This window comes from Symphalangus syndactylus, chromosome 10 (genome assembly GCF_028878055.3).
Source record: "Symphalangus syndactylus isolate Jambi chromosome 10, NHGRI_mSymSyn1-v2.1_pri, whole genome shotgun sequence".
Taxonomy (NCBI): Eukaryota; Metazoa; Chordata; class Mammalia; order Primates; family Hylobatidae; genus Symphalangus; species Symphalangus syndactylus.
Window position 1 is genome coordinate 19,517,532 of NC_072432.2, and position 20,985 is coordinate 19,538,516.

The window sequence follows — 20,985 nt, forward strand, 5'->3', positions numbered from 1 at the left end:
GCAGGCAGGCCTCCTTGAGCTGTGGTGGGCTCTACCCAGTTCGAGCTTCCTGGCTGCTTTGTTTGCCTAAGCAAGCCTGGGCAATGGTGGGCGCCTCTGCCCCAGCCTCGCTGCCGCCTTGCAGCTTGATCTCAGACTGCTGTGCTAGCAATCAGCCAGACTCCGTGGGCATAGGACCCTCCGAGCCAGGTGCGGGACACAATCTCCTAGTGTGCCGTTTTCCAGGCCCGTTGGAAAAGCACAGTGTTAGGGTGGGACTGACCCGATATTCCAGGTGCCGTCTGTTACCCCTTTCTTTGACTAGGAAAGGGAACTCCCTCACCCCTTGCGCTTCCTGAGTGAGGCAATGCCTCGCCCTGCTTCGGCTCGCGCACAGTGCGCTTCACCGACTGTCCTGCACCCACTGTTTGGCACTCCCTAGTGAGATGAAACCGGTACCTCAAACAGAAATGCAGAAATCACCCATCTTCTGTGTCGCTGGGGCTGGGAGCTGGAGACCGGAGCTGTTCCTATTCGGCCATCTTGGCTCCACCCATCTACTTGAAAATATAAAACACCATATAGGGTGGCCTGTAGCTGAGGTGATAAAGTCGATAAAGTCACAGGCCATTTTATCAGTGCCTCGTGTATTTTTAGCATTCAACACTCTGGCACATGGTGGAAGCTCATGAAATATTTGTTGTATAGAAGTGAACAGGCCAGGTGTGGTGACCCATGCCTGTAATCTCAGCACTTTGGGAGGCCAAGGCAGGCAGATCACTGGAGGTCAGGAGTTCCAGACCAGCCTGGCTAACATGGTGAAACCATGTCTCTACTGAAAATACAAAAATTAGCCAGGTGTGGTGGCGGGCGCCTGTAATCTCAGCTACTTGGGAGGCTGAGGCAGGAGAATCACTTGAACCTGGGAGTTAGTTAGAGGTTGCTGTGAGCCAAGATCATGCCACTGCACTCCAGCCTGGGCTACTAAGCAAGACCCTGTCTCAAAAAAAAAAAAAAAGTGAGCAAAAGATGAGAATGGGAATGTTACATTGCTTTGAAGCTACATCAGGCACTCCAGAAAACTAAGGAGACAGAGCTGTGGGTGGCAGAATTTTTGACTGAAAATAAACTGTGGAGATAGAAACAAAAAAGGAAAACCAGCAATAAGAGAGTTGGCCTCTGTCTTTTGCTTTTCCGTTTGGTTTTCTATTTCTTCTTGGCTTCCATACTCCCTTATGCTAGTGACGGAGGGGGCTGAATGTAGTGACAGGATCTTTAGGAAAGTATAATTTTGAGGTAGTACAGGATGAGATGATTACCAAATAAGGTAATAATTCCCAAATAGGGGGGAAAATGCATGTTGATTAAAGGAGGGAAAAGGCAGAAGACAGAATGAAGAAGGAACACCTTTTCCTGCTACAATAGCAAATGGAGTTTTTGAGTGTTAGGGCATGGTGAAATATAATACCTGTGAGAAACTAGAGAAATTAAATTTAACAGAATGTGAGCAAAGAACAATTCATGAATCGGGCACCACTCAGAACCAGACTAGGTTCAGAGAGCTCTGCTTAGTAGTGTGAACCATGAGCTGCTCTAGGCCGAACAGGAAGCCAAGTAGAGAAATGACCTGATTAGCCGCAGTTGGGCATTTGTCCTATTGGGCATGATCAAAGCAGTTGGCTGCCTGTGATTTGCTGAGACCTGGCTATTTGTTACCAAAAAAAATACTCCTAAGTTAGTTAGTTTTCAGTTTGTTTACATACTAATAAGTTAAGGTGCAGCTTGTTATGTAGAAACTCACAGTACAGAGACAGCCTCAAGCAAATGGCCTCTGCTAGTTGGACAATTTCCCCCTTTTTGGTCACCCTCTCAAGATTGACACTGATGCTTAGACATTGATGCAGCCTTAGACACTGATGCTATTCCCTGTCACTATCATAGTGGACTTGTTTGGTTTCAGTATGGAATTCACAAGCCATGACATCAAGTCTGTTGAATGACTTGTTATGTTCCCTTTGTGGTTTTGCTGCTATAAATGGAGTGAGGCCATTTGGGGTAGAATGGGTGGCTGCATTTAAGACTCTTGAGAGAATACAGTGACCTAGAGATACAACTATGATGACTTATCAGGAGGATAGTACTAACAAACAGACTGAAATATGCTCCTTAACCAACGCACCCATGAACCAAACCAATTACAGCCAACTAAACCAAAGAATTAGCCAGAAACAATCTACCTGTTTTAACCAAGTTGCCTGTTTGTTATCTAAGTGCAGCAGAAGGTGTTAGCTATCACACACACACTGCACCCCATTCAGCCAACAGAAAGTCAAAGGCAACCTTGTTATCTTAAATAACTTGAACATAGTTATAGGAAAACCTTAGTTCTTTTTACTAGAAATGATTCCATTTTCTTAATTGAAGAGCAAAGACAACATGAAGCACAGGAGAATTATCTTGATAAAACAGTCTTTATTTCCTAGACCAATTACTTAAAAGGTAAAGAAAAACCTTTTGCCCTATCTTATTAAGAGCAGACCAGTACTCCAAGAAAACCTTGCTGTTTTAACACAGAGGACCACATTCTAGTTTTGTATCAGTGTACTTTTGATATTAATGTTAGAATTTAAAAACAATTCCCTTCAAATATTAGGAACTTGATCACACATACAATTCCTTTCCCATGATTCTACTTTTATAAGCGTCCTACAATTTTCTTATATCCCATTCAGGTTTTTTTTTTCCCTATACTTTTTTTCTCACTGTGGAACAATGCCATTCTATTTTAGGACAAAAATTATTCTCTTTTTGCCTTTAACAAAACGCATTCTCATACCTTATAGATTTTCTTAAAAAAATGCATCTTACCTACTTTGTATGCTTGCATATAGAGTTGTTTCCCTTATTATTTCTGGTAATTTTAGTTATATACTAAATCACCTTAATTTCCAGTGAAAGGTAACAAGCAGTTGTGAACCCTGTTACACCAGCTGTCTGTAGATTGACAAATGTATGACTCATAATTTCTAGAAGCATGTGCTTCCTTACAGAATAATTTTTTTCATTGTGACACAGAACGTGTTTACTAACAGATTCAGCTATCTTTAGTCTCCAATAAAAAGCTGTAGGGGAGGAAAACTTGTATCTCTATCCTTATTAGAATTTTTGGCTAGGCCTGAGAATGAAATTGTTGTTTGTACACATTTTTCTCACCCTCAACTTCCATCTTGGTAAGAATATTAAAACCTTCTAGTATAGGGAAGACCCCTTTCACATGGGAATATTTTTCCTACATCTAATTCATTGTTCTTAACAATTATACTTGGATTGCTCATGAAAATGAGACATTAAGTATCCGTCACCTTAAGTTATTTTTCTTGCTAACAAATTTTGTACTACAGAGGTAACACGAGCTTATTTTACTAGTAAACATACGTAGGAAAATTTCTGAGTCTGTATTATATATCTAAACTGGAAAGTATCTGAGACAGGTCTCAATCAATTTACAGGTTATTTTGCCAAAGTTAAGAACCATGGCCCGTGATACGGCCCCAGGAAGTCCTGAGAACATGTGCCCAAAGTGGGTTGTTTACAGCCTGGTTTATACAGTTTAAGGAGACAGACATTGCAGTCAAAGACATAAATCAATAGATGAAATGAATACATTGATTTGGCCCAGGAAGGCAGGACATCTCAAAGCAGGGGCTTCCAGGTCAGAGGCGGATTCAAACATTTCCTGTATTGGCAGTTGGTTGAAAGAGTTAAGCTCTGCCTGAAGAATTGAATTAAGCATTAAAAAACGCTTGTGTTTAGAGAAGGGGGTTGTGGAAGCCAAGGTTCTTGTCATGTAGATGAAGCCTCCAGGTAGCAGGCGGCAGACAGAATGGATGGTGAATGTCTTATTGGACCCTAAAAGGTATCAGACTCTAGTAAGGGAAGGAGATTCTCTATAGAATACAAGTTTCCCCCATAAGAGAGAGCTTTGTAGGGTCATTTTGGAATATGTCAAAGAAGTATATTTTGGGGTAAAATAATTTCCTTCAGGGCCTCTTATCTGTCACGTGGTACTATACCGGAGTCACTTTGGTATCTTACTGCTACAAAGAATCTGCTTTGTTAGTCTTAAGATCCCTGTTTTAATGTTAACACTGGTCAGTTACACGTCAACTCTTAAGGGAGGAGGATGAAATGAGGCAAGTGGAACCTCTCCCTTCCCATTGTAGCAGCAACGTTGTCTGGGGTAAATACCCAAGATTCGTCATCTCATGCCAAGGAAATCAAGGATGTGGACACATAAGAAGTGAGCTTAAGAGTGGAGGTTTAATAGAGAGAAAAAGAAAAACTCTATTCCTGCAGAGAGAGAAGGTCTTCCAAGTGGGTCTTCTGGTCTGTGGCGAAATGCACAGGGTTTTATAGACAAGCTTGGGGAGGCGGTGTCTGATTTACACAGGGCCCAGAAGATTGGTCGGAGCAGGTGTGCCATTTACATAGTACACAAAGAGGCTGGCCATCCCACCCTAATCTGTTATTATGCAGATGGGGTCTCTACCTAGGCAGTGCCATGTTGCCTGCCTTTTTACTGCTCATGTGGCGACAAAGAAAAAGGATAAGGGAACCTCCATGTTGAATATAACTGGCTTCCAAGTATCCCTTTTCTATTGGCATAGCTGCTGGCATTTGCCTATGCAAGCTTCTGTTTGCAGCTCGATTTTTCAGGCTGCTTTTTGTTAAAAGGGAAACATTATCGAGGATTCTCTTACCCCCACTAACTGCCTAAATAATTTCTTTTTAGCTACTCTATCACCATCGTGGCCTAAACTAGTTTTTCACATTTCTTTGAGATTCCCTTGGCCAAGATGGGGGATCCATGTAGTCATTTGGGGGCGGGGGGGCGCTTAGAATTGTATTTTTTGGTTTACTATCTAATGCTGACCACTGTATTTTCATTAAACTGAGAAACTTTAACCAAAGATTATCCTAGAACACATAAACTTGAAAGGTATTTTGGATTCATTTTTTTTCCTAAGAGTTTAAGGAGTACTTAATCTATATAAGCACTTAAGCCAATTAAATAAAGCTCTTTTATAACTCAATTTTGGTAATACCATCTGAAGATAGAAAAAATCACACATACGTACCTACAGAGAGACATAAACATGAAGACAGAGGCCTCTGTGGTAGGTTTCATTTTAAAATTTAGGCATGTACTGAAGTGGCGTCGTTCATCTGCGGTAATACCCCAGGTTCGTTGCCTCACACCAAGGAGATCAAGGACGAGGACACACAAGGAGTGAGTTTAAGAGCCAAGGTTGAATAGGCAAGGGAAAGAAAAGCTCTCTCTCCTTTGGAGAGAGGGGGGCTCCCAAGTGGGTCATCTGATTCTGTGGTGATGAAATGCATGATGGAGTTTTATAGAAGAGCTTGAGGAAGCAGTGTCTGATTTACACAGGGGACGAAAGCTTGGTAGGACCAGGTGTGCCACTTGCATAGCAGGTAAAGAAGCTGGCCACCCCACCCTAATCTTCTATTATGCAGATGGGGTCTCTACCTGGCCGGTGCCATGTTGCCTGCTTCATTAACTGTGTACATGTGGTTGACAAAGAAAAGGGAAGATAGGGCGTCCATGTTGAACATGCCTCACCCCCAGGTAGCCTCTTCCTATTGGCACAGCTGCCAGCATTCACTCGTGCAAGCTTCCAGCTTGCTTTTCTGTCTGTAGCTTCATTTTTCAGGCTGTTCTTTGTTAGAAAAGAAATGACTTTGGGGCTGCTTTTTATTAAAAGGGAAACTTTGCCGAGGACTTTTACCCTCACCAACTGCCTAAATTTCTTTTTAGCTCCTGTATCAGTACCAGATACAAAACCCACAAAATTTACTACTTTACAGAATAGCCGAATTCTAATTATGTTTCTAGCAGATGGAAGAAGTTAAGATTACTTGCTCTGGTAGCAAAGCTTTTTACTAATATTTGTGGAAAAGACAAGAATTTTCATTTGCCCAAATGTCATTTTTCTTCTGATGAGTCATCTCCCTTAAAATTTCCATTTCAAAGGGCTAGCTATAAGGTTCTAGAGAAAACAAGATGGAAAATGGACATCTCAAAGGCATAGAGCATAGACTGCTGGCTCAATTACTATCATTACCTAAACAAACAAAGAAGGGATTAGGTAAAGGCCCATGTAAGAAGATGGTCAGGAAAACCACCTTCAACAAAGGTAAGGCTTTTGAAGTAGATGATTCAATGCCGTCTCCATTCTTTAGTTACTTAGTCCTCCTTCTATTCCTGGTGCAGAGAGGAAGGCACTCTTACAAATGGAGATCTCCTTCCTTAATAGATGGAATTTTCTATTACAAAGGGGTCTCAAAATAACCAGCTAGAAATAATCCTTATGCCAAAGAGGCATATTTTGGAGACTAACTTGGCTAGATCAGTGGTTTCTCAACGCAGTTTGTTTTTATACTAAGTTATGTAGGAACTCAACCTCAGACTCACGGACTCCTGTAATTTAGTATGTCTTAGCTTCCCTTCAGCATCTGGTGCAGTCAATCTTTTCTAGGTCACAGACTCCTTTGAGAGTCTGGTGATGAACCCTCTCCCAGATAAGTACATTAATATACATGCAACATTTATATTCAGTGCCAAGATGTGCACATAGCCCTCCAAAGCCTACCTGTTATCAGAAAGGGGTCCTGATCCAGACCCCAAGAGAGGGTTCTTGGATCTTCTGCAAGAAAGAATTCAAGGCGAGGCCATGGAGTAAAGTGAAAGAAAGTAAAAGAATAAAAGAATGGCTACTACATAGACAGAGCAGCCCTGGGAGCTGCTGGTTGCCCATTTTTATGGTTACTTCTTGATAATATGCTAAACAAAGGGTGGATTACTTATGCCTCCCCTTTTTAGACAATATACGGTAACTTCCTGATGTGGCCTTGGCATTTCTAAACTGTCATGGCGCTGGTGGGAGTGTAGCAGTGAGGACCACCAGAGGTCACTCTCATCACCATGTTGGTTTTGGCCGCTTCTTTACTGCAACCTGTTTTATCAGCAAAGTCTTTATGACCTTTATCTTGGGCTGACCTTCTATCTCATCCTGTGATTTAGAATGCCTGAACTGTCTGGGAGTGCAGCCCAGTAGGTCTCAGCCTTATATTACCCAGCCTCTGTAGAAAATGGAGTCGCTCTGGTTCAAACATGTCTGACACACCCACAGAATATCACAAGTGCAAAGATCAGCAATTCCTACTCCAGGATCTAAATTCAGTGCCTCCCTTTCCTGTCCTTGGACAGTGCTGGGTAAACCTTGTCAAGTCCACAGATCCCCTTCTCAGCATCTTGTCAGGTTCTTCCCTGTTGATCAGTTTTCTTCTGCAGAACTTGGAACACGGAGGGTTAGGCTATAGGCTCTTTCTCACTTAATTCTGCCTCATTTAAATTTATGTGCAGAAGGCAAGGGAGAGGGGTAAATTGCCTACGTGTTATGTACAATTGACTTACTACTTAGCTTCTTGCTCAGTACCACCAGTATAGGAAGTAAATACGATTATTCTGTAAGGTAAGGCTCTACAAGGTTTTGATTGGACAGTCATGGAACTAATTAGTGGTTAAGATTCAAGCTTGGGTATCTGACCCCGGATCCTATCTTATTACTACTATACTTCAGGCCTCCCTGATTTTCTTCCTTTGACTAGGGAACCACCCTAACCCATAAGGTGACTTCTGTAGACATCTAAGCTCATCCATTACTAATATAACTCTCAAGAGGCCATAGACTTTGAGGTTCTTGCTGATCTTTTCATTATATTCTCTTGTGCATCCAATAATATACTTGAAATGCAGCCACCATGCCCTCATCTCACTTCCCAACTATAAAATGACATTCCCAGGAAAAACCGTAAACTGGAGTTTGGTTCAGAAAAAAAAAAAAAAAAAAAAAACAATTTCAATGATTCTTTCTCCAGATGCCTTCTTTTTCTTTTTGGGTTGTTGCTTCTGTAACTGAAATAGTCTGATATATTTTAAGCTGTTTTCTTTTCTGTGTAAAAACATCCACCAATGGGGTTCAGCACTTTGTCAGAAAGAAAACAGTATGTTTTTAGACATTTAGGTCAGACATGTTAACATAGAAGTGGAATTAGAATGGGTTAAGGCCCTAGAACGGGCATTTAATCCATCTTGACCAGGTCAATCCTATTTTTAAAGGCCTCCGACCTTTGAACTATTCCCACACCTAACAATCTTGAAATTCAGAAAATTCTTAGAATTAGCCAAGTGAATTAGCAAAATGGTTGAAGTTTTTATTAAATCATTGACTGTAAGGAGAGGGTTTTGTTGTTGTTACTCTTACTCTTAAAGTGATTGGCCAGGCCTTGATTTCATCACCCTTTTAGGTAATTACTATGATTTGATCAGAATCTGTCATGTCAGGCAATAATTTTTCTGCATAATCCCCATGTGAGGTTGGCCTTCCCAGGGTATCTCATCTTGACAGAACTGATCCACTCCTACCATTTGTTAAATACTACTAATGTTTTTTTTTTTTGAGACAGCATCTGGCTCTGTCACCCAGGCCAGGATCATCCCACCTCAGCCTCCCAAGTAGCTGGGACTACAGGTGCATGCCACTATGCCTAGCTAATGTTTGTATCTTCAGTAGAGATGGGGTTGTACCATGTTGCCCAGGATGGTCTCAAACTCTTGAGATCTGCCTGCCTTGGCCTCCCAAAGTGCCAGGATTACAGGCATGAGCCACTGCACCCAGCCTCTACTAACATGTATTATAAAATATAAAGATTTCTTCTCATGCAGCTTAAAAGCTTCAGGTCTGATGGACTGGACAGAAGTTGGAACACAGGAGTAGGAATTTACCTTACTCAGAAGGACACCTTGTCCACTGGCCTGGAAACACTAGATTTATAAAGTAGGAAGCAAAGTCATTGGTGAGAGCGAATACAGAAGTGATAGGAAAACGTTAAAGGCTAAAAGTCACTGTTGTAAGGACTGGGAAAGAGAGCTGACTTGAGGGGCACGTAAAGGCTGGGCAGAATTGAGGCTGGAGATGCTGAATTTGTAGTGGATGCAGCCAACCTCTCAGAGATAGGAGGAGAGAAGATGGTGGAGCTAGAGTTAGATCTGGGGTTGGCATATTTATTGTGTGTGTTTATTTAAAAGACAAGAAGGCAAGGGGATTGAGGCTATGGACCAGAATGCAGGTGAAATTATGGATCCTTGATTCATTCACCCATGATACAAATATCTATTAAGCAGGCATTATATAGGAGACAGTGTGGCTGGATAGGCAAGGAGGCACAAGACAGGAGTAAATAGATACTTTTGGAGGGAAAAAGAGGGTGGGAGAAGTACAAGGAACCAAAGTAATAAAGGCATGAGCAATCAGGAAGGATAGTAATGGAGGCCAGTGCATAAATAGCTCTGTGTGCCAAGCACTGTTCTGTATTTTGCACATTAACTCAACTCTCTGGGATAGGACTACTGTTATTCACATCTTATAAGCATGGAATGATTGAGTAACTTGTCTAAGTCTTCTAGCTAGTACATGGCAAAGCTGGGATTCGAACCCAGGCATCAGAGCCAAAGTTTTTCACGCTGTACTGCACTGCCTCTAGAAGGTTGTGGTCCAAAGGGGAAATAGTTCCAGCTGATGACATAGCAGTGGGGATAGCCACAGGAGAAAGTAGCTAAAGCCAAGTGTGGCAGCCAGTGCTGGATGCATTATCCATGTGGTTACTGATGTCATTGCTACAGTGACAAGAGGACTGGGGGCTAAAAGTATTGAACGTGTGGGCTGGTGATCAGAAAGCCAGCAGTGACCAAATGAAGAGGTATAGACGGTGATACAGTTAGATGGCTTGAGTTCAAAAGCTGAAGCGTTCCTCTCTCTGGGTGGAAGTAAGTTTGGAAATACCACTGGTCAGGGAGGAAAATGCTAACCCCTCCTTCCAACCCTAAAGGCTGAGGGACAAGGAAGCTATGTCTTTGGGAATGAGCCAGGTTTCAATGCAGCAGGCAGATGGAGAGAATTCTATGTGGGTTGAAGATGTTTGGGGACTTCTTTTCTATACTGCAGAGTTCCAGGGATTTTGGAGGGAGGGGAATTTGGAGGATGCTGGGTTGAAGGCATAAGAATGAACACAGAAAACTGGATAAGGGCCACGGATGGAAGACCAAAGGGGCCAAAATCTTGGGTGATGACTGAGACACAGGGAGACTGCCTCCGAGTTTCCATGCAGTGCCAAATAGTGGCTTAATGATGGCGGACACTGGAAAAGTACTCTTGCAAGGGGACCGTAGTGGCCTCCCATCTGAGCCAGGACAATGAACATGTTTTCCACAAGACATCAGCTTTCTCTTAGCCATGCCAACAAGCTATGAATGAGCTTATTCTGAGTCACACACACTGTCCCTGTGGAACAAGAGTTTTTAAGCTTTTCTGTGCCATAGAGCTCTTTGATAGTCTGAGGAAGCTTATGGGCTCTTTTTCGGAATATTTTTCAATCCCAGCACTTCGGAAGGCTGATTGAGCCCAGGAGGTCGAGGCTGCAGTGAGCTATGATGACGCCCCTGCCCTCCAGCTTGGGTGACAGAGTGAGACCCTGTCGCAAAAAACACGATATATTGAGATGGAATGTGACATGATGGTATCTGATGTCTTCTGGTGACAACATCTCAGGTACTGCTAGTACTATGGTGGTTTGATAACCACACACATACTAAAAGGAAATGCTCTAAGTTGGAGATGAGTGAATATAAATAGGTAGAGACCACCAGTTTCCAGTGCAGCCTGTAAGGGGCTTATAAGTCACAACTTTGTCCTAACAATGAATAAGCTAAGCAAACTGAGCTTTGTCCTAACAATGAATAAGCTAAGCAAACTGAGAAATCAGCTCCTCTTAGATCAATCAAACGGGAAGATACAGGGTCACAACTTACCCGAGCAGAAATGCCTGTGGGAACCAGTATCAGGGTAGGAAAGGCGGAACTGTAACTGACGAACTGTGGGAGGCTCAGAGTGAATGAGTTTGAGGGTTTAAAAAAAAAGTCCACAGGGACCCAGCCATTGGCCAGCCTCCAGGCTTAGGCTTTTGTGAGTTTCACCTCCAGAAGTTCTACCAGGTCCTACAAGTGAATGTCAGACACAGGTCCCCTTGTGCTGCCAGGAAGAAGGAGGGAAACGGAACCATTTTGACATATGCCCTCACCTTCTGTTTTTTATTTCTTTAGTTAGTTGAGACAGGATCTCCCTAAATCACCCAGGCTGGAGTGCAGTGGTTATTGACAGGTGTAATCACAGCTCACTGTAGCCTCGAACTCCTGTGCTCATGCCATCCTCCTACCTCAGCCTCCTGAGTAGCTGGGACTACAGGTGTGTGCCACCATATCTGGCTAATAGTTTAAAAAATTTTTTTGTACAGATGGGGGCCTCGGTATGTTGCCCAGATTAGTCTCAAACTCTGTCTAAGGAGATTCTCCCGCCTTGGCACCTCCCAAAGCACTGGGATTACAGGCATGAGCCTCTGTGCCTGGTCTTAGGAGACCTTAGGAGGAACCGTTTAACCAGAATCTAACCTGCTGGAGTGAAGTGCCAAAAACCTATACCTAGGCATATCATGTTCAAACTTCAGAAAATCAAAGATGAAATCTTGAAAGTGGCTGGGCACAGTGGCCCAGCACCCTGTTATCCCAGCACTTTGGGAGGCTGAAGTGGGCTAATGTGGGAGGATCACCCAAGCCCAGGGAGGTCGAGGCTGCAGTGAGCCATGATCCCACCCACTGCACTCCAGACTGGGCAACAGAGTGAGATCCTGTCTCAAAAAGAAAGAAAAAATTCTTGAAAGAAAACAGTTTACATATAGAGGCAAAAATATAAGAAGTGTATCCAACTTCTCAGACACCATACAAGCCATAAGAGAGGAGAGTAAAATATTTAAAGTGCTGAGAGAAAAAAACAACCCTGCAATTCTGTACGCTGTGAAATTATCCTTCAAAAGTGAAGGAGAAATAAAAACTGAGGTTACCATTGGCCTGTAAACCTGCATTGCAAGAAATGTTTAAAGAAGTTGTTCAGAGAGGGGAAAATTATATAGGTCAGAAACTTGGATCTACGTACAAAAATGGGCATCTGAGAATGAGTAAGTCAAGATAAAATGTCTGTCATCTTCACTGATCTGACAGATAAGTTTGTTCAAAAGAATAGCAACAATGTATTCAATTTTGTAAAAGTAGATGCTTAGGAAATGAATCACAGCAATGATACAAGGGACAGCTGGGGAATTAGGAAGGTCATCTTATTATAAGGTACTTGTACTACCTGTGAAGCAGTGTAGTGTTATTTGAAAGTGTACTTGGGTTGGCCAGGCGCGGTAACTCACGCCTGCAGTCCCAGCTACTCAGGAGGCTGAGGCAGGAGAATGGTGTGAACCCAGGAGGCGGAGCTTGCAGTGAGCCGAGATGGCGCCACTGAACTCCAGCCTGGGCGACAGAATGAGACTCCATCTCAAAGAAAAAGAAAATATACTTGGATTGGTTGTATGTGTATACTGCAAACTCTAGGACAATCAATAAAAAAGAGTTGAAGTTATAATTGATATGCTAAGAAAGAGAAAATGAAATCATATAAAATGCTCAAATAAAACCACAGAAAGAAGTAAAAACTAGGAACAGAGAACCAGGGTAATGAATAGAAAACAGTAACCGATATGAAATCCAATAGTCACTTTGAAATTTCAGTTGTCTAAATGCACCAATTAAAAGACAGATTGCCATAATAGAATAGATCAAAAAACAAGGCCAGGCATAGTGGTTCATGCCTGTAGTCCCAGCTACTTGGGAGGCTGAGACAGGAGAACCGCTTGGACCCAGGAGATGGAGGTTGCAGTGAGCTGAAATTGTGCCACTGCACTCCAGCCTGGGTGATAGAGCAAAACTCTGTCTCAAACAAACAAGACCCAAATATATGTTGTCTATAAAAAGCTCACTTTAAATATAAAGACAAAGGCAGGCATGGTGGCTCACACCTATAATCCCAACACTTTGGGAGGCTGATGTGGGAGGATTGCTTGAGACCAGCCAGGACAACATAGCAAGACCCTATCTCTTAAAAAAAAGCCAGGTGTAGTCCCAGCTACTGAGGAGGACTGCTTGAGCCTAAGAGTTTGTTACATAATGGTACAGTGAGCCATGATTGCACCAATACACTCCAGTGTGGGTAACATAATAAAATAAGACTGGGCATGGTGGCTCATGCCTGTAATCCAAACACTCCGGGAGGCCGAGGTGGGAAGATTGAGCCTAGGAGTTTGACACCAGCCTGGGCAACAGAGCAATGTCTCAAATAGATAAAGGGATGCAGAAAGCTATACCATGTCAACACTAATCAAAAGAAAGCAGGAGTAGCTATATTAATTTTAGATAGAGCAGACTTCAGAGCAAGAAAAGGTATCAGATATAAAGAGGGGCGTTATGTAATAATGGGGTTACTACTCCAAGAAGGCATCATGATTCTTAATGTTATGTGCCTAGCAACAGATCATCAAAATATGAGGCGAAAACTGATAGAACTGCAAGGAAAAATAGATGAGTTTACTATCATAGTTGGAGACATCAAACCCCTCTATCAGTAATTCACAGATCCAGTAGGCAGAAAATCAATAAGACATACTTGAACCCAAAAGCACCATAAGTCAACTGGATATAATTGCCACCTACATACTCCTTCATCCACCAACGGCAGGCTACATATTCTTCTCAAGCTCACATGTAACATTTACCAAGATAGATCACATTCTGGGTCATAAAACATACCTTAACAAATCAAAAAAAATAGAGATCATGTAATGTCTGCTCTCAGACAACAATAGAAAGACAATAGAATTAAACTAGAAATCAATAACAGATATATCTGAAAAGTCCCAGATACTTGGAGACTGTACAAGACATTTCTAAATAACACATAGGTCAAGGAAGAAATGAAGACAAATTTCAAAATATTTTCAGTTAAAGGAAAATGAAGATATAACTTACCAATTTGTGGGGATGTAGTGAAAATAAAGCTTAAGAGAAAATTTATCAATTTGTGGGGATGTAGTGAAAATAAAGCTTAAGAGAAAATTTATAGCATGAAATGCATAATCTAATATCAGTGGCCTGAACTTCCACTTTTGGAAACTACAACAAAAAGCAAATTAAATTCCAAGTAAGCAAAAGAAAAGTAATAATAAAAATTAGAGCAGAAATCAATGAAATTGAAAACAGAAAATAATCAAAAAAGCCAATTCTTTGAAAAGATCAATAAAATCAATAAGCCTCTATCTAGGTTAATTATAGGAAAAAAGACATGTTATTTACTATCAAATATGAAAGGGGGGCCATCACTACAGATCCCATGGACATTTTTGGCCAGGTGCGGTGGCTCACGCTTGTAATCCTAGCACTTTGGGAGGCCAAGGCAGGCGGATCACGAGGTCAGGAGACCGAGACCACAGTGAAACCCCGTCTCTACTAAAAATACAAAAAATTAGCCGGGCGTGGTGGCGGGCGCCTGTAGTCCCAGCTACTCGGAAAGGCTGAGGCAGGAGAATGGCGTGAACCCGGGAGGCAGAGCTTGCAATGAGCCGAGATTGCGCCACTGCACTCCAGCCTGGGCAACAGAGCAAGACTCCGTCTTAAAAAAAAAAAAAAAAAGAATATTATGGCCAGGCACAGTGGCTCACGCCTATAATCCCAGCACTTTGGGAGGCTGAGCCAGGTGGATCACTTGAGGCTGGGACTGTGAGACCAGCCTGGCTAACATGATGAAACCCCGTCTCTACTAAAAATATAAAATATTAGCCTGGCATGGTCATGCATGTCTGTAGGCCAGCTGCTTTGGTGGCTGAGGCACAAGAATCTCTTGAACCCAGAAGGCAGAGGGTGCAGTGAGCCAAAATCATGCCACTGCACTGTGTCGCTCTGGGCAACAGAGCAAGACTCTGTCTCAAACAAAAAAAAAGGAATGTTATGAACAACTCTATGCCCACAAATCTGATAACCTCAACGAAATGGACCAATTAATTCTTTAAAAGGCACGATTTGTTAAAATTCATGTAAAAAGAAAGAGAATCTGAATAGGCCTATAATCTATTAAAGAAATTGAATCAATAATTAGAACCTTCCAGACTCAAAGCACCAGACCCAGATGGATTCACTGGTAAGTGCTACTGAACATGTAAGAAAGAAATTGTACCAGTTCCCTACAATTCCTAGAAGGTAGAAGTAGAGGGAATATCTCCTAACTCATTCTACAAGCCAGCACTCCCCTAATACCTAAACCAGACAAAGACATTACAAGAAAACAATAGACCCATATCTCATGAACCAAGATGAAAAAAATCAACATGATGCTGTTTGCAAATCAAATCCAACAGTATATAAAAAGAATGATGCATCGTGGCCAAGCGATATTTAAACTGGGTATGCAAAGCTGGTTCAACATCCAAAAATCAATTGATGCAATTCATCGTGACAAGCTAGAGAAGAAAAATCACATGATCATATCAATAGATATGGAAAAAGCATTTAGCAAAATCTAAAACCTGTTAATGAGAAAACTCTCAGCAAACTTGGAGTAGAGGGGAACCATCTCAACTTAATAAAGAACATCTACAAAAAAACTAAAGCTAACATTATAATTAATAGTGAGAAGCCGGAAGCTTTCCCACTAAGATCAGGAATAAGGCAAGGATGTCCTCGGTCAGAACTGCTTTTCAACATCATATTGGAAGTTCTATTGTAGCCAATATAAGACAAGAAAAAAAAAATCAAAGGTATACAGATTGAGGAGGACGACATAAAACTTTGTAGATAACATGGTTGGTTATGTAGAAAATTCCCCCAAATAGCAAAAGACTCCTGGCAGTAATAAGCAACTGTAGCAAGATTACACGCATACACAGGTAACAGACAAAAGTCAATTGCTTTCCTATGGATGGTCCCCAACTTATGATGGTTCAACTTTATGATGGTGTGAAACAATACACATTCAGTAGAAACCATACTCCAATATTCAATAAATTATGTGAGATAGTCTATACTTTTTAATAAAATAGGCATTGTGTTATTTTGTCCAACTGTAGACCAGTGTAAGTGTTCTGAACACGTTTAAGGTAGGCTAAGCTATGATGTTCAATATGTTAGATGTACTAAATGCATTTTTTACTTATGTCCTGATAAACCCATCATAAACTATAACTCCATCAGAGGTCAAGAAACATCACTAACAAGGAACAATTTGAATTTGAAATTAAAAACACATTATCATTTATACTAGCACCTCCCCAGAATGAAATACTTAAGAATAATCTAACAATATTTATAAGATCTACATGAGGAAAACAACAAAACTCTGAAGAAAGATATTAAAGAACTAAACAAATGGAGATATGGCCTATGTTTATGGATAGGAAGACTCACTAGTGTCAGGGCATCCATAGTAGGGGAGGTTGCACATATGTGGGAATAGGAGGTACATGAGAAATCTATATTTTCCATTCAGTTTTGCTGTGAACCTAAAACTTTATATATATATATATATATATATATATATATATATATATATATAATGTAATATTTTCCCACCCAAATCCACAAATCCTCTGAATTTTACTTACAGGTCCTTTGGGTAGTGGAGACTCCAGATTCAGAACCCCTGCATGGAAGAAACACACAGGACCTAATTCTTGAAATGTGGACAGTTAAGGATCTCTGGCTATCCTGGCTGTATCTACCACAGTTCTGTTACAGAAAGCAGTAATGAGTCTACGTATTTTAAGCAGAAAATATTAGAGAGGTTTGGTCAGACAAACTTGTCAGAAGGGCAAGAGGAAGAAAACTTTAGGTGACCTGCAGGAATGACTCTCAGAACACCACTGATTCAGCCCTTCAGGGGAGCCACTGCCTCTGCCAAAAGCAGCTATAGAAAAACCGAATGCTTCTAGAACAGAGGAGCAATAGCTGGTGCAGCAGAAAGCTGGCTTCCACTTGCACCTTTCAGATCTTCAGCATCTGATGGATGGACTCTAAATTCATTCAGAAGGGTCAATATAAGGAAGTCTGGAAAATTTAGTTTTTAGCTTTCCAGGCTCTGCTGTAGAGGAAGTAACCCCAGAAGGTAGTTGAGTCCCATTCCACCCCATCTGCTGTACATTGTAAATAGTTGATTAGAAATTAAAACAGTATGTTGCTGCATGCTGAGTGGACACCATTCCTAAAGTCTTGTGAATACAGTAGACTTGTCAGAGCTTTTTTTTTTTTTTTTTTTTTGACAGAGTCTTGCTCTGTGGCCCAGGCTGGAGTGCAGTGGCATGATCATGGCTCACTGTAACCTCCGCCTCCTGGGTTCAAGTGATTCTCTTGCTTTAGCCTCCCAGGTAGCTGGGATTACAGGCACAGGCCACCGTGTCCAGCTAATTTTTGTATTTTTAGTAGACATGGGGTTTCGCCATGTTGGCCAGGCTGGTCTCAAAGTCCTGACCTCAGGTGATCCTCCCATCTCGGCCTCCCAAAGTGCTGGGATTACAGGTGTGAGCCACCACACCCGGCCAAGTAAATTTGCGACCATCACTGTGAAAAGTGAGATTTGGACGAGAGCCTGGGACAGATATCTCCCAAGCCCCTCCTGTGCTCTATGCTCCAGGTACCCTAGAATGGGGCTTCTTGACCTCAGCACTGTTATGTTTGGGAGTGGCTGATTCTTTGTTGTAGGAGACTGTCCTATGCATTGTGGGATGTTTAGTAGCATCCTTGGTCTCTGCCCAGTGACCCAGGAGCATAGTTCCCCCAGGCATCACAACCAAAGGTATTTCCAAACACTGCCAACTGTCCCCAGGGCGATGACATTGCCACCGGTTGAGAATCAGTGCTCTAGAATGTGGTATCAGCTGTTAACCCAATGGAAGCAGCCACTATTTGCTAGCACAATTGTCAATTGCACAAAGAAGACTATTGTGCCCCATGTTTCCAAATGACATCCCATGTTCTTAAGTCATGTAAACCTCTTACTAATAACATGGAGAAACATTTGTAAATCAAGGGGAACTCTCATTCCAAGCATGGGAAAAGAATGTTTTCCATTGTTCAGAATGAGTCAACAGAAATTAGGTGACACTTTCCCTCAAAATAATATCTGATTATATTCATCACTCTATTAAATGTCTGCTAAATACTTTTGTGACACATGTTTTTGAGGGCACAATGCAAGTCAATGACCTATTATCACCAAATAGAAAAGAAATGTAAAAATATTACATCATTTCCTAGAGAAACTGTACAACTTATTGTCCTGGACAGCTTTTTAAAAAGATTAGAAACCTATTTGATGAAAATAATTTGGCTGAAATTGTGCCTAGACCATGAGCTGGAGGACATTGGGACCTTCTGCTTCAACTCTGCAATTATGGAAGACAGGGGAAATCCCCAACTAGCATCTCCCATTATCATATATAGATGCATGAACTGCAATTTTATTTTAAAATACAACATAACTATTAATCATTTCTTTCCCATTTTCTGTTTGTGGAAATGTTTTCTCTAATGTTGTTTACTTTCATCCATTCATAAAAAAAATTTCGATGGCCAGATCAAAAACAGAAATTTTTTTCTAGTTCTAGCTCTTCTCTGATTGTGCCTTCTGTTATATTATTAATACCTTATCCCTCTCAGACTTCGATTTCTTAGCTTGCTTAGGTACAGCATTTTACCATTTTCAAACACCTCTCATTTACATGTGTTTGATCATCTCCTCCGCCCATTGCATTAAACTAGCATCATAGCTCCCCTTTTAAACAGTCTCAAGAGGTAATGACCAGCTTAGAATCAAATGGTGTTAAATTGTCTTCAATGGGCTTGGCTTTGGGGCATGTTGGACCTGCTGGACCCATGTGGAAGGGCCTGGGGAGGCAGGGAGGGTGAGGGGGGTCACTGGAGAGGCCAGTGGCATGTGGTAGAGAGTGAGAAAGAAAATCTGTGGCAGAGGGGGCAGAGTGAGCTCCGTTCCCTGTGGACTCTAACCTGTATCTGGGTTTGCAGGGTGTTGTCTATCAAAAGGAGGAGTGGCCCTTCACAGGGCGAGTGTTAGAGCCACTGAGGCAGAGGTAGCCTTCTCACTAAGTGCTCACAAGCTGCTTCTGTGAAAGGCCCTCATCAGAGTCCCTGCAGCCCCTGAGAGAATGCAGCCCTGGCACCTTGTTTTGGTGACTTAAAGACAAGGCAGAGGTTCTAACATGACAGGGCACAAAAATAAAACTCAGAGGAAGGAGGGGTCTATTCTGTTCTTTTTTTTTTTTTTTTTTTTTTGAGATGGAATCTCACTTTGTCACCCAGGCTGGAGTGCAGTGGCACAATCTCAGCTCACTGCAACCTCCACCTGCTGGGTTCAAGCAATTCTCCTGCCTCAGCCTCCCAAGTAGCTGGGATTACAGGTGCCCGCTATCGCGCCCAGCTAATTTTTGTATTTTTAGTAGAGGAGGGGTTTCACCATCTTGGCCAGGATGGTCTTGAACTCCTGACCTCATGATCCACCCACCTAGGCCTCCCAAAGTGCTGGGATTACAGGCATGAGCCATCTGCTGAACTTTTTCAATTAATCCTTCAGTCTGGTGGTCCCAGTTGCCCAGATCCTTACCTCCAGTTGAAGTCAATCAGGTGCCTCCAAAGCTTGCTCTTTCCTCCCCTGGGTATGTGTCAGAGGGACAGACACCTTTATCGATGGTGATCCTGTGACAGAGACCTGAGTGTCTTTGGAGAGATGCTGGAACAGGAGAACGATGCTTCACAATTGCTGCTCCAGGGATGGAACTGTGGTCCAAGAACTGATACTTCACACTCCACCCTACCTCATCAGGGGCTTCTGTGTGCAAAATCACTTCCTGCAGGGAGGCAATGTGGGCAGGCTGGGAAGTCGGTTGACTTGGACGACTGTTACGACTTAGCTGATGGTGTTAAATATACATGTCTAACAGGAGTCCCAGAAGAAGGTTACTGAGATTATCAAACCTCTCTTGTTGAAGAGACAACTCTGGTGGCTAAGTGCAGCCCTGCCAAGAGAATAAGAAAATAGATCACTGATCATGAGCTGGTATTGGTTCACTTCTTTAACTGCTGATGTAGCCTATTGAGGATGTTAAGTATTGTAATTAATTCCTAAAAAGGCTGGAGGGAAACTTAACAGAAAACTACTGGGAAAAGGAAATCATCTCATGCTTTCTTTCCTTTTGTTGTATTCTTTATTGTATTCTTCTCTCTTGTGCCTGGGGCTTTTTGAACCTTTTCTTCCCAAGATACTGGCTTTCTAAGCTTAACAGAAAATAAAGTTTGAATCTGGTGTGGACAAGAGTTGGAGGGAAGTGGTTCCCTGTAGTACTGGCTCACTAACCTCAGATGCCTTGAGCCACAGTTGGTATACTCACCTCCTCTAAACTCTGGGTCTGTCTACATTAAGTTTTATTTGAACAGCATTGCTTTGCCATTTCCTTGGCTGTGTTGTAACACGCTGAGGCCCTGGGTGTGCACACCTGCATTCCCTGACAACTCCCGTATGCCCCAGCATGCCTTGAGGTTAGAAGAAAATTAGATAATTACTTAAGACTTGGCAATGTTCATCTGTTACCCAGGGGGCCTCTGAAGTCCTTTCTCCATTGCAATTCCATTTCTGGACTGTGTATGTAGTTTGAGATTGATAGAATTTATACGTCTTGTTAGTACTTTTCAAATGTAGACTGAATTTCACTTGAAATTGAATTGAAAAAAGTTTCTGCTCCGGATGATTCTAATGGGATTCACGGACTTCTAATGTGGTTCAAATTAACCCCAACAGGTTCAGTGTATTTGTTGGGAAATGAGATGCAATTCCTTTGGAGTGTTTTGGGACAAAGTGTATATTAGAGAATTCACTCCTAAGCATCTACAGTATTGCTTTTTATTTTCATATTGGTCGTTATGATTTCTAGAAGAGATGT

The 20,985-nt window shown here is 42.0% G+C and overlaps 1 protein-coding gene and 1 long non-coding RNA gene across 9 annotated transcripts in view; one reads left to right on the top strand and one right to left on the bottom strand.

Moving 5' to 3' along the window:
• The window catches only part of LOC134731505 (uncharacterized), a 40,406-nt gene extending 20,107 nt beyond the window's left edge, over positions 1-20,299 (bottom strand). The window contains exon 1 of the long non-coding RNA XR_010113814.1: positions 19,653-20,299. This is a non-coding gene — a long non-coding RNA (uncharacterized lncRNA). The remainder of the gene's footprint in view (positions 1-19,652) is intronic.
• The window catches only part of CCDC3 (coiled-coil domain containing 3), a 202,887-nt gene that overhangs the window by 151,099 nt on the left and 30,803 nt on the right, over positions 1-20,985 (top strand). Inside the window, exon 3 of one of the 8 annotated variants that reach the window (XM_063610186.1) lies at positions 16,644-16,958. The exons of the other annotated variants lie outside the window; for them this stretch is intronic. Coding sequence (XP_063466256.1) covers positions 16,644-16,784 — 141 coding nt within the window. The 3' untranslated portion in view covers positions 16,785-16,958. Of the gene's footprint in view, positions 1-16,643; positions 16,959-20,985 lie in introns of those variants that run through there. 8 annotated transcript variants of the gene reach the window in all.